This window comes from Delphinus delphis, chromosome 1 (assembly GCF_949987515.2).
Source record: "Delphinus delphis chromosome 1, mDelDel1.2, whole genome shotgun sequence".
Classification (NCBI taxonomy): domain Eukaryota; kingdom Metazoa; phylum Chordata; class Mammalia; order Artiodactyla; family Delphinidae; genus Delphinus; species Delphinus delphis.
Window position 1 is genome coordinate 98,700,038 of NC_082683.1, and position 13,659 is coordinate 98,713,696.

General features: G+C 37.7%; 1 protein-coding gene across 2 annotated transcripts; it reads right to left on the reverse strand.

Moving 5' to 3' along the window:
• Nucleotides 1–280: 280 nt before the first annotated feature.
• On the reverse strand, nt 281–10,395 carry LOC132422053 (monocarboxylate transporter 1-like). 2 transcript variants are annotated; one of them, XM_060006890.1, is made up of 4 exons: nt 10,179–10,395; nt 9,013–9,156; nt 5,026–5,892; nt 281–1,488 (listed from the first exon to the last, which is right to left on the reverse strand). In XM_060006890.1, the coding sequence occupies exons 1-4, from the start codon at nt 10,393–10,395 to the stop codon at nt 1,235–1,237; spliced, it is 1,482 nt and encodes a 493-aa protein (XP_059862873.1). In that variant the 3' UTR covers nt 281–1,234. The 2 variants fall into 2 exon arrangements, with proteins under 2 accessions (XP_059862873.1, XP_059862878.1); XM_060006895.1 differs by lacking the exon at nt 281–1,488 and adding an exon at nt 4,100–4,906.
• Nucleotides 10,396–13,659: the final 3,264 nt, after the last annotated feature.

Below are 13,659 nucleotides of genomic sequence, written 5' to 3' on the forward strand. Positions count from 1 at the left end.
AACCATTGCGCCAACTCTCCAGACACCGACTGGGTGTCCTACAGTTCAATTCTATTCTGACATAAAGTACCCGGAGTTAGTGTCAGATTCCACAGATTTAAAGGCTTAGTCTCACAAGACTGCCCTCACTTCAGATTCCAGTCTCAAGTCCCAGGTTGCCACCTGTACTTGTGACCAATCAGCTATAAATTGGGAGTTCCCATGACTCCTTCATCAAGTTTGATAATTTACTAGAATGGATCACAGAACTCAGGAAACACTTTGCTTACGTTCACTGATTTATTATAAAGGATACAATTCAGAACAGCCAGATGGAAGAGAGGCATAGGGTAAAATATGGTGGGGAGGGGAGGTAGGGAGCTTCCATGCCCTCTCTGGGCACACTACTCTCCCAGTACCTCAAAGTATTCACCAGCCAGGAAGCTCTCTGTAGTTTAGGGGTTTTTATTACATAGGCATGATTGATTATATCATTGGACATTAATAATTGAACCCAACTTCCAGCCCCTCTCCCCTTCTCAGAGGTCAGAGGATGGGGTTGAAAGTTCCAACCCTCCAATCATGCTTTGGCCTTTTTGGAGACTAGCCCCTATCCTGAAGTTAAGAAAGGGGTCTCCAGCCACCAGTCACCTAATTAGCATGCAAAAGAGACTCTTATCACTCCAGAGATTCCAAGGCTTCTAGGAGCTGTATACCAGGAACTGAGGATAAAGACCATATATATACACTATTGTGCCATAGTTACATACTATGTGGTTCCATTTATTCCATTCTGGAAAAGACAAAACTATAGGGGACAGAAATCAGAGCAGTGGCTGCCAGGGGCTATAGTTAAGGGGAGGGGATTAACTGCAAAGGAGCAGAAGGGAATTATTTTGGCTGTTTGAAATATTCTATATTAGTGTGGTAGTTATTTGACAAAATACTTGTGTCAAAATTCATTAAACTTTACTCTTATAAAAGGGATTTGTAAGTATTTAAGGTATACCTTGATAAATATGACTTCAAATAAAAGCTTTTTCCTTCTGTCACCTTTTGCAAATCCCCTGCCCCTAAAGGACGTGACATATTTATTATGACTGTTGTAAAGGAAGGAAATAAAAGTTCTATCAATGAACACCTGGTATGACTTCCACACAAATGTCCACTATCCACTGTTAGCACCAAGAGTAGAACATGATTGAGTAGAATTTTTCAAGTATCTTTGCCCCAAAGCTTCTGTTTATCTCTGACTTCAGCCTGAAAGTGTCTCCTCTTTGGGTCCTGCTTCTGTGCCTTTCAGTTCTGGAGATTCTGCAGCTTTAATAACTTCTTTTGGTTCCATCTCTTTACTTTCCTTATTCTGCTTCGCCTCTGCCTTCTGTTCTTTTGCCTCAAGTTGATAATGGATGCCCATGCCAATGCAGAGATAGATGCCTGAGACAATAAGGATTATGCCGCATGCCCAGTATGTATATTTGTAGTCTCCGTATATGTCACTGAGACGACCTAAGGATGTCCAAAAAAAAAAAAAAAAGTTATGTGGGTAAACAGTTATACCCTTTCCCAAATAAAGCTTAAGGATCCACTCAAAGAGCTCGTAAATGACAAATTAGTCTAAATAGAAACTGCTCAAAATTATTTGACCTTTTGTTTATGATGTCAACTGATTTTGGATGACCCTGTGTATTCTATTATCTTTAGCAACTTGAAAATAATTAAATCTTGGCAAATTTGAATTGGGAAAGTCCTAGAGACCACCTAGAGTCAATCCTCTCAATATTCAATGGAAAAATTTGTTGCTCAAAAGAGGTTTAGTAGTCTTGCCCAAGGCCATAGAGCTAATTCCAGTCTCCCAGGCCAACGCACTTTCTCTGACATCAGCATTTCCCAAAGGGCGTTCCTGTGAACACTCGTCCTCTGCTAACATTAACTAACGGCAACACCCTTCCACCATTCTAAGTGCTTAATCCTCACAACAGGAAGATTCTATCATCATCCCCACTGTATAACAGAAAAACTGAAGTACAGAAACCTTAAGTAACTCATCCAAGGTCACAAAGCTTGTAAATGAAACAGGTTGGCTTTCAACCCAGCAAGTCTGACTCTGAGGCCTGCACCATAACTTCTTGCTACAGGTTACTCCCTAGTGTTTGCAAAGTCAAGTAAATTTGGAAATGACACATAGTCTTTTCTATTAAAGGCTTTATGAGGTAAAGAAACTTATTTACTTATTTATGAGGTAAAGAAACTTATTTACTTTGGTGTTTCCAATCTTTTTTTGGCCATGAAATCCTTGTAATAGTAAAATTTATTAGTATCTCAAACTAGTATTAAGAAATAAACTTTGGAGGGACTTCCCTGGTGGTCCAGTGGTTAAGAATCCACCTTCCAATGCAGGAGATGTGGGTTCGATCCCTGGTGAGAGAACTAAGATCCCACATGCCGCAGGGCAACTAAGTCTGCGCGCCACAACTACTGAGCCTGCACGCTCTAGAGCCCGCGAGCCACCACTAGAGGGCCCGCGTGCTGCAACCACTGAGCCCACGTGCGCTGGAGCCCATGCCCCACAACCAGGGCGCCCAAGCGCCACAGTGAAGATCCCACATGCTGCAACTAAGACCCAATGCAGCCAAATAAATAAATAAAAGAAATAAACTTTGGAAAATACTACCCATATAAAGGACATAATAAGCAATTCAAATATGACTCCATATGGTTTTCCAATGCAGGGCATCACTCGCTCAGCAATACTTATTGATTCTCTAAACATACACATGGCCCTGGGTCTGCTAGGCCCTGAGTTAAGGGTGAGCAAAGGAGGTAACATCCACAGCTCAGTGGAGAAGAGAAATGTTAATCCAATAACTATACAGACTGTGACAAGTGCTACAAGGAAGGTTTGAAGGCAGAAAATAAGGGTTTTAAGACTAGCAAGTAGGGTCAGGAAGGCTTTTCTTTTTTTTTAATTAAAAAAAAAAATTTTATTTTTGGCTGCGTTGGGTCTTTGTTGCTGTGCGCGGGCTTTCCCTAGCTGCGGCGAGCGGGGGCTACTCTTGGCTGTAGTGCTTGGGCTTCTCATTGCAGTGGCTTCTCTTGTTGCGGAGCACGAGCTCTAGGCGTGTGGGCTTCATTAGTTGTGGCACGCGGGCTCAGTAGTTGTGGCTCGTGGGCTCTGGAGCACAGGATCAGTAGTTGTGGAGCACGAGCTTCGTTGCTCCGTGGCACGTGGGATCTTCCCGGACGAGGGCCCGAACCTGTGCCCCCTGCATTGGAAGGCAGATTCTTAACCACTGAGCCACCAGGGAAGCCCAGGAAGGCTTTTCTTAAAGTGTAAACTTAGCCAAGACTTACAGGAGGATAGGAGTTATCAAGGAGAAGGGAGATGGGAAAAGGCTCAGGGCAGAGAACAGCCAGTGCGAAGGCAGGTGATAGGAGGAAGCACAGGGTGTGAGAGGAGAAGCAGAGAGCAAACTGAGTGGTGGGAAATGAGGCTGGAGACACAGGTGGGCCAGGCCACGCAGGACCTAGTAGGCCACAGCAGGGAATTTGATCTTCACCCTGAGAACGTGGGAAGCAACTGGAGTGTTCTAAGAGATGAAGAACAGCTAGAGTGGATATGGGTAAAGTTAGAAGCCTACTGATAAAAGATAGGAGATTTGGATAAGAGTGGTAGTTGTGATGGAGAGAAAACGGGCAGATTAGAAGGAGATTTAGGAAGCAAAAAACGGACAGGATTTGGAATCTCCTTGGGTATATATAGGGAGGAGAGAGGGTGGACAGGTCAGTAGTGGTTCTTCTGTTATGTATCCTTCCTTACTTTATAGTACATAATCTCAAAAGCATGGGTCACATCCAGAAGTCCAAATTATTGTTGTATTTTGTATTAATAATTTTAAAATGTAAACCATTTAGCATTCTTTTTTTTTAACATCTTTATTGGAGTATAATTGCTTTACAGTGTTGTGTTAGTTTCTGCTGTATAAAAAAGTGAATCAGCTATATGCATACGTATATCCCCATATCCCCTCCCTCTTGCATCTCCCTCCCACCGTCCCTATCCCACGCCTCTAGGTGGTCGCAAAGCACCGAGCTGATCTCCCTGTGCTATGCGGCTGCTTCCCACTAGCTATCTATTTTACATTTGATAGTGTATATATGTCAGTGCTACTCTCTCACTTTGTCCCAGCTTACCCTTCCCCCTCCCTGTGTCCTCAAGTCCATTCTCTACGTCTGTGTCTTTATTCCTGTTCTGCCCCTAGGTTCTTCAGAACCTTTTTTTTTTTTTTTAGATTCCATATATATGCATTAGCATACAGTATTTGTTTTTCTCTTTCTGACTTACTTCATTCTGTATGACAGACTCTAGGTCCATCCACCTCACGACAAATAACTCAATTTCATTTCTTTTTATGGCTGAGTAATATTCCATTGTATATATGTGCCGCATCTTCTTTATCCATTCACCATTTAGCATTCTTAAGAGAATAATACACCGGGTTTTATTGTCACTTACTAGCTGTGTGATCTTGGACAAGTTATTTCACTTTTAGAAGCCTCTATTTCTTTATTTATAAAGCGGGAACAATAATTGTCCTACATCACAGACTTGTAATATATGACAGAATATAGAAAACGACTAGGATAGTCCCTGGTATACTGTTAGCCCTCACCTGGTACCTACTGTTATTATTTTAAATATTACTGCTGAGATAAACTCCACAATTAAAAAGAAATCACCAACAGTATTTTAAAGGTGGTTATACATACATTTTTCTACAATAAACAGGTTAGTTTTTTTATCAGGAAAAATTATTATACATACTTAAGTGTGTAATAGTTTTTTATTCCTCTTTCAGCTTGATGATTCACTTTAATTCAGTTCTATTATTTGAGCAATTACGCTGTACCAAGCATTGTGCCAGCACTGAGGGTACAGAAGCGAAGAAAGACTGTCAAGCAGCTCACTGATTTCTGCTTTCTATCACCTTCCTAATCTTCTGTTTTATGTTAATAGAACCATAGAAATAGGGAGACATACTATACCTAAAATTGGTGGCCCCAGGAGAATAGGACAGCATTCCACAATGGTCACCAATCCCACAGCACTGGAGAACCTCTGGGATCCAACCAGGTCCATCAGCGTTTCAAACAATACGGCGCCAAACCACCCGAAAGCAAATCCAAGGAATCCCGCATAAAGACAGAACCCTATATAGCTAGAGGATAAGGGTACTAGCATATGACACACTCCATTTGCAATAATAGAAGCAGCAAAAAAATACTGAACTCGAGGCCTTATCCACTCTGTGTTGGCTACAAATCCCATAGAAGGTCTGGCTACCATGTCAACAAAAGCCAGAATGGAAAGAAGGAAGGCAGACTTCTCACTAGAGTGATGTTGACTCTTGGCATAATTACTAAGAAAGACTAAAGGTGTAGCCAGCGCAAAAGACATTATCACATTCCCAGAGAGGTACAGCATAAAGCCTCTGTGTTTGAATAAGGATAAGTCCAGAAGTTTGTTAACTGTTTGGAAAACGGATTGTTTCTCCTTTGGGGGGTTTCTGCCATTAACTTCTGTATTTGCATCACCTGCCCCCATGTTTGCATCACATTTTCCAGCTTCCTGAAGGGATTCTTTAGACTTCTCTTTCCCTGCAGTTGTTGGCTTGGGCCCTATTGGTCTCATCAGGGCTCCAGCCACACAGCAGTTTAGTAGGATGCCTCCAAGAATTAGGAAGCTTCCTCTCCAGCCAAAGACAGCAAAAAGAGCCTGGTTGAGGGGGGCCAGGGCGGAGAGGAACACAGGGCTGCCTGCCATGGCCAGTCCATTTGCTAATGGTCGCCTCTTGTAGAAATACTTGCCAATCATGGTCAGAGATGGATTCAAGTTGAAGGCAAGCCCAAGACCTGGCGAGAGGGGAAGAAAGAATCACATACTCCAATAAATGTCAGAAACATATTTGGAATTAATTAACTAGGCAAATAAATGAAGTGGAAAGAGGTCAAAATCATGAGAGGCTGTTATAACTAGTAGGTCATTAAGTGGACTGTTATCAAATAAATACAGACATAAAGTCTCTTTATGCAGCAAATACTAGATTTATAAAATTAAAAAATGTATATATATTTATATATGTGTGTATGTATATATATATATATATATATATATATATATATATATAATGTATGTATATATTTTTTGGCTGCACCATGTGGTATGCAGGATCTTAGTTCCCCGACCAGGGATCGAATCCAGGCCCCTTGCAGTGGAAGTACAGAGTCTTAACCCTGGACCACCAGAGAGTCCCTAAAAAATGTATATTTTTAAAAATAATTCTTTATCTTTTAGCAACAAAAAGAACAGTAAATGTAAGATCCTTTGTCTTATTTCATAATTTTAGCTTTCCAGAGGAATAGTTTTCCAGAGGAATTGAAAGCAAAAAGGAGAGAAGATAAATTTTATAAATTCAGAAAGCAAGATAGGAGAAGGGGCAGAAGGAAGGGAAGCAAGAGAGAGGGAGGGGGAGGGAGAGAGAGAGAAAATGTTTTTGGATAGTAAAACACAACATTGTCAAGATGCTAACACTACCTTAGTAAATCCATTAATTTAATGAAATTTCTATGAAAATTTCAATGTGTTTTATTTTTCAAATGAGGTAAAATGACTCTAAAATACACCCGAAGAACAAATGCATTAGAACTATTGGAAAAGGATAAATAATTGGTGGGCCTACCCTAACAGATATATAAATATATTGTACAGCTACGGTAATTAGAATAGTGTGGCACTTATTCAAAATTAGAAAAACTGATTACTAAAAGTGGGCAGAAAGTCCAGAAACAGAACCAAAAGATACATTTAAATTAATAGGGAAATAATGGATTTTTCAGCTAATGGGGCTGGGACAGTAACTATCCCAATAACCTGTTAAATGGCCTCCCAGTCTTGCTTCCCTACTAGGTAAACCAGGTTAGGATGCTTGCACATTTCGATCTCTCTAATGACTGCCCGTCCATAACTTTTCACTCTGGATTAAGAGGTCCCATGATTTGGCCCTAACCTACCTCCCTGCCCTCATCTCAGTCTATTCTTACTTGTGCTAAGTGTAACTGTTCTTCTAGATTTTCTCAAAGCCTTCTCCTAGCTTTCATTCAGATCTCAACTTAAAATCACCACCTCTGAGAAGCCTTCCCTTTAGGGACCATTCAATTCTCCTCTATCAAAATTCTGTTTTAAGTCTTTGCAAAGCAGTTATTACTACCCAATATTTTTCTTATTTATTCATTTATTTGTTGGTCTGCTTATTGTCTGCTTCCCTCCACTAAACAGCAGGAATCTTGCCTGTCATGTTGGCTCTCCCCACAGAGCTTGGACCAGTGCTGGCATATAGTTAGGGACTCAATAAGTATTTGTTGAGTGAATTAATAAATGAAATAATGAACAGGCTGAATAATCACATGGGAACAAATAAAGTTCTATTCCTTCCTTATGTTATTCAAATAATCCAGATGAGTTAAAATAGCTAAATGTTTAAAAATTTAATTAATGTAGTAAAAGTATAGATCCAAAAAGATAATACCCATTACTGGCATTATCTCAGATCCTGCAGGTGGGACTGTAAATTATTATAACCTTTCCAAAAGAGTATTTGGCCAATGATATCAAAACGCTTTTTTCCCAGTAATTGCTCTTCTAAAAATTTATCCAAAGGAAATTATCATTTTCACAAAGATGCATACAAAAGCACTATCATGCAAATACTGTTTATTAAGAGTGAAAATATAAACAATCTAAATGTCCTTCAATTAGAGAATGGTGAAATAAATTATGGTATATCCATCTATCCCATGAAAAAATAATTGCTGCTAAAGTGTATTTACTGAGATGGAGAAACTATGTATAATACATGATGTATCATTAAGTGAAAAAATTGGTTACAAACATTATACATACATAATCTCATCTCTTTAAAAAATTTTTTTAACTGTATTGGAGTATAGTTGATTTACAGTGCTGTGCTAGTTTCAGGTATAGAGCAAAGTGATTCAGTCATACATATACATACATTCATTCTCCTTTAGATTCTTTTCTCTTATAGGTTATCACAGAATATTGAGCATAGAGTTCCCTGTGCTATAAGTAGGTGCTCGTTGGTTATCTATCTTATATATAGTAGTATGTGTATGTTCATCCCAAGCTCCTGATTTATACCACCTCCACTTTTCCCCTTTGGTAACCATAAGTTTGTTTTCAATATCTATAAGTCTGTTTCTGTTTAGTAAATAAGTTCATTTGTATCATTTAAAAAAATTAGATTCCACATATGAGTGATATCATATGATATTTGTCTTTCTCTGTTTGACTTCACTAATGTCATCCCTCTTTGTTCTAAAAATTCTATGTGTGCATATAAAAATGAGTTGATATGGCATCAAAATATTAATGGTAGTTTTCTCTGAACTGTAGAGCTATGGGTGTCAATTGTATTTATATTCAGCAATTTTATTTTCTTAAGTTAGCTATTAGAAAGGGGAGTTTCCTCATGAATGCCCTTTAACCCTTGAAAATGTATCTGTCTTTTCTATCAGAAACTGCTTTGTATCTGACATTCTCTCTTTCTCTAATTTGAGCCAATTCCTTCTTGGGTAGAATGGGAAATGAGTGGGAATAGCTAATGACCTCCCTTTCAACAACTTTTTACCTATCACCACTATCTTCTTTCTTAAGACAAAAAAAGAAAGAAAAGGAAAGAAAGAAAGAAAGAGAGGGAGGAAGGGAAGAAAGAAAGGAAGAAAGGAAAGAATCTTTTTCAATTTATTCATTCAATAAAAATAATCACCCATTAAGTGCCAGAACTTTCTTTAAAGACTTGCTTTTTTAAAATTAACATATCAACAGCTCTAAAAAATAGTGACCTAGTAATTTTTCTAACAAAGAACTTTCATTTTTCAAAAGAATTGGCAAATTAATGCTATAAATAGTCCACACAAAAATTAATGCTTGAAAATACATCAGTAGCAACTCACCTGCAATGACTCCGACACACAAGTAAAGTTCCTGCACAGTGGTACAGAAGGAAGCTGTGATCAAGCCACAGCCTGACAAGCAGCCGCCAACAATCATAACTGGACGACTGCCATATTTATTCACCAGGATACTGCTGATAGGACCTAGGAGAGAACAAACAGCTTAGTCATATAGAGGAGAAGCCCAGCCCTCACATCCACACCTGCATATGACATTACCAACATGACAGGATGCCACCCCAGAAAATAAACAGATGAAACAGAAGACAGTGGTAAGGAATATTACTTTCTATCTTTATTTCAGAGTCACAGGTCTGTGTAATGGAATACATATAGTATTGATTGTACATTTTCTATATATCTAGGACATATTAGATGGGTTTTAACTAAAGTATGCAAGACAATAATCTAATTATTTTAAGGCAGAATAGGCTGCAAATACCCTGATTATAAGTGTTTATAGGATTCTTCATGTATCTAGGATATTATCCACATATATGTAGCAAGTTTGCTTGTTTTAAATTTTTAGATGGTCATCTAGAGCAAACACATGAACGATGAGATTTATGAGCAAGTCTGATCAAACTTCTGACTTAAGGGCATGTTTACAAACTAGCTAAAATGTATTATTTCTCACAGAAAACAACAACACAACCAAAACAGAACTACAAAACAAGAATGCCTACCATCACCACTTTTCTTCAACATTATACTGGAGGTCCGAGCCAGCAGTAAGACAGGGGGGAAAAGGTGTAAGGAAATGAAGAAACCGAACTATCAGTATTTGCAGATTTGTCTATCAAAAATTTTTGAAAAAATATCTACCAATAAACTATTGGAAACAACAAAAGTTTAGCAAGTTTACAGGGTATATGATTAAAATACAAACATCAATAACCTTTCTATACCCAGCAGTCAACACAAAACACATTTTTAAAGGAAGTTATCCTTTATAATGACACCATTTTATAACTGACCTAACAGAGCACACAGCTTCTATGTAGCTTTTATTGTTAAAGACAATGAAAAACACGACTCTAATCACGTAACTCCAAGAACTAACATTTCAAATATCTCACTGATAAGGGCATCAAGAACAAAAAGCACTTACTACAGAGCTTTTGTCTACCCATTGAAAGTTAAAAGAGCAGGTCATGAGTACTTACCTCCACCATACATGACAGCAAACGTGATGGAAGATAACCATGACACTTCGCTGGTGCTGGCTTTAAATATTTCTTCAATTTCTTTGTAAAATACAGTAATAGATTTGCCAAAAGCACAAGAGAAGCCAATGGAAATGAAAGCTCCAACAACCACTGCCCACCCCCAGCCTCCATCTGGGGGCGTGTATCCAACTGGACCTCCGTTTGATGGTGGCATTGTAAGTAAAGATGAATTCTAAAATGCAGTTCAAATCCAAATATCTAAAGGGTATGAAATTAAAATAGTACATAACAAGTAGGTCAATAACAAAGCACTCCCATAAAATCCCTTACATTTATTACATAAATAAATAAAGGCATATAGCAATTTTCTAAATAAAAGGTCATTTCAAGCATTAGATTCTCATTTAACGGGCTGGAAAGTTAGCTCAGTAAAGTTGGGTTTTCATCTAGCTGCTTAGATTTAAGGTATTCTTTTACTAATATGTGACTAGAAAGATTCCTAAACGATGGCTGACCAATACTGTTTAAACCTGCAAAATGAACCCTGAGGGACTTCCCTGGTGGCGCAGTGGTTAAGACTCCATGCTCCCAATGCAGGAGGCCTGGGTTCAATCCCTGGTCAGGGAGCTAGATCCCACACGCACGCTACAACTAAGGAGCCCGCCTGCCGCAACTGACAGGGCGCAACCAAATAAATAAATAAATAAAATATTAAAAAAAAAATGAACCCTGATATCAGAGACTAGTAGTTTTAAACCAAAGATTTCCCCTTTTCTTCTTAAGCCCCAGCATTAGTGAAAAACATAGTTAGAAAAAGAAATACAATGTGATTATGAATTACTAGCAGGTGGGAGAAGTTGAGAGCTAAAAGGTTTACCAGTCTACTTTAGAGAAATTAAGTTCTCCTTTGATTTACTTAAACCAGCTTCTATTTTATGTCAAAATAAACCTTCCAACAATATGTTATCATACTCATTCTGGCCACCCTAACATTACCTGGAATGATGTAGTACAGTATTAATACTGTACAGGTCAACAATGACAATTTCATATTTTACTATTCCTTACTCTTTAATACAAATTCTACCTTCCTATCCATAGAAATCAACTTTTAAATAGCTCACCTTCTAACTAATCTAAACACTTCAAATATAATTTAGAAAGTGATCCTGTAGTGATTTAAAAAGAACAACTCTTAGGAAGAATTCTGCTTAAGAAGCTAAAAGAGTAGATTTTTTAAATAAAACTTTTATAGAAGTAAAGTTTCTAAAAGCTTTATAAAATTATAAAATTCCCAGGGTGTGCACAACTTTTTTTTTTAATTATTTATTTTTATTTATTTATTTATTTACTTTTATGCACAACTTTTGTTAGACTTATTCCAAGGTAGCTTTTATTACTCTTGTAGATGGTAATTTTAAAAAAATCATTTTCTGTTATTTGCTGGTTTATAAAGACACAATTGATATGCTTAAATAATAGCTTTACTGAGATATAATTCACATATCATAAAATTCACCCTTTTAAAGTTTGTATTTCAGTGGTTTTCAGTATATTCACAAAACTGTACAACTATCATCACTAATATCAGAATATTTTCATCACCCCAGAAAGAAACCCTGTACCCATTGGCAATTAGTTTTATTCCTGAATATTATTTTTGATGATATGGTAATTTGAACTGTTTTCTTAATTTTATTTTTGGATTTTTCATTGCTCGTGTCTAGAAATACAATTGATTTTTGTATGTTAATTTTGCAGCCTGCAAATTTGCTGAACTCATTTATCAGTTCTAATAGACTTATGTATATATATGTATATATGAGTGTAGATTCCTTAGGATCTTCTATTTACAAAATCATGTCATCTGTGATAGTTTTACATCTTCCTTTCATTGCCTAATTTCCTTGGATAAAACCTCCAGTGCATGTGGTGAAAGTGGACATCCTTGTCTTATTTCTGACCTTACAGGGAAGTTTTCAGTATTTTACCATTAAGTATGATGTTACCTGTGGGTTTTTATAGATGCCCTTTATTAAGTTTGAGAAGCTTCCTTCTATTCCTAGTTGTTGAGTATTTTTATCGCGAAGGATATTGGATTGTAGCAAATTGTTATGTGTCTATGAAGATGATCTCGTGGTTTGGGGCCTTTATTCTATTAATATGGTATGGTTTGACTGATTTTTATATGTTGAACCATTTATGAATTCCTTCACTCCTGAGGTAAGTCCCAATTTGTCATGATATATAACCCATTTTATGTTGTTGGACTCTGTTTGCTCATATTCTGTTGAGGATTTTTACGTCCATATTTACCAGGGATAATGGTTTGCAGTTTTCTTCTCTTGTGATGTCTGTCTGGTTTTGGTAACAGGGTAATACTGGCTTCAAAGAACAAGCTGGGAAGTGTTCCCTCCTCTTGCTTTTTGGAAGAGCTTGTAAAAGAGTGGTGTTAGTTCTTTAAATATTTCATAGAATTCACCAGTGAAGGCATCTGGGCTTCAGGTTTTCTTTGTGGGTAGTTTTTTGATGATTATGTCAATCTTTTTACTTGCTATAGGTATATTCAGCTTGTCTATATCTTCTTGAGTCATTTGATAGTTTGTGCCTTTCTAGAAATGTGTTCATTTCATTTAGGTTATCTAATTTGTTGGTCTGCAATTGTTCAGAGTATTCCTTTGTAATCCCTTTTTATTTTTACAAGGTTAGTAGCGATACATGAAGAGTTTAACCAACAGTACTATTAGAGGGAACAGGCCCCACAAAATTGACTTCACTTCTAACACCAATTGCAAATTTAGGCAGTGGGGGTCAGGGGGTGCGGAGTGGGGTGGTTTCCAAAAGAGTTTTGGCAATTCAACAGGACTCACAGAATTCACTGAAAGCTATTATATTCACGATTTATTACAGGGAAAGGACACAGGTTGAAATCAGCCACAGGAAGAGATGCACAGGGCAGAGTTTGGGAGAGGTTCAAGTGTGGAGCTTTTGATCATACTCTTTCCATGGAGTCATGGATAGCATTACCTTCTCCCACTTACAATGTGTGAAAATATAGAGTACCACCAACCGGGGAAACTCACCTAAGCTTTTGGTGTCTAGAATTTAGTAGGGCTTGATCACATACTGCTCACGTGAGTGCTGGCCTTTAGTCTCCAGCCCTTACTAGAGCCCTTACCAGGGGCTAATACTTTATCTTTCAGAGATTGGAAATAAGACAATATAGCTAAAGGGCCCAGCAAACAAAGACACTCCTATCAGGCAGGACTCTTCAGAGACCTAGAGATCATATTCCAGTAGCCAAGGACAAAGGCCAAACCTCTCTATTGGTAAGGTTAATTCTTCACTATACATAATGTATCCTCTTCCAGTTCTGATTTTAGTAATTTGAGTTCTCTATCTCTTTTCTTGGTTAGTCTAAAGTTTGTCAATTTTACTGATTTTTTCAAAGAACCAAACTTTTGGTTTTATTGATTTT

Bases quoted from the DNA above. Each gene is read 5' to 3' on its own strand.
- LOC132422053 (XM_060006890.1), bottom strand. From the start codon at position 10,395: ATGCCACCATCAAACGGAGGTCCAGTTGGATACACGCCCCCAGATGGA. The intron at 9,157-10,178 runs GTAAGTACTCAT...GTTCTCTCCTAG, and splicing joins TGCTGTCATGTATGGTGGAG to GTCCTATCAGCAGTATCCTG. The intron at 1,489-5,025 runs GTATAGTATGTC...GGACATCCTTAG, and splicing joins CCTGGGGCCACCAATTTTAG to GTCGTCTCAGTGACATATAC.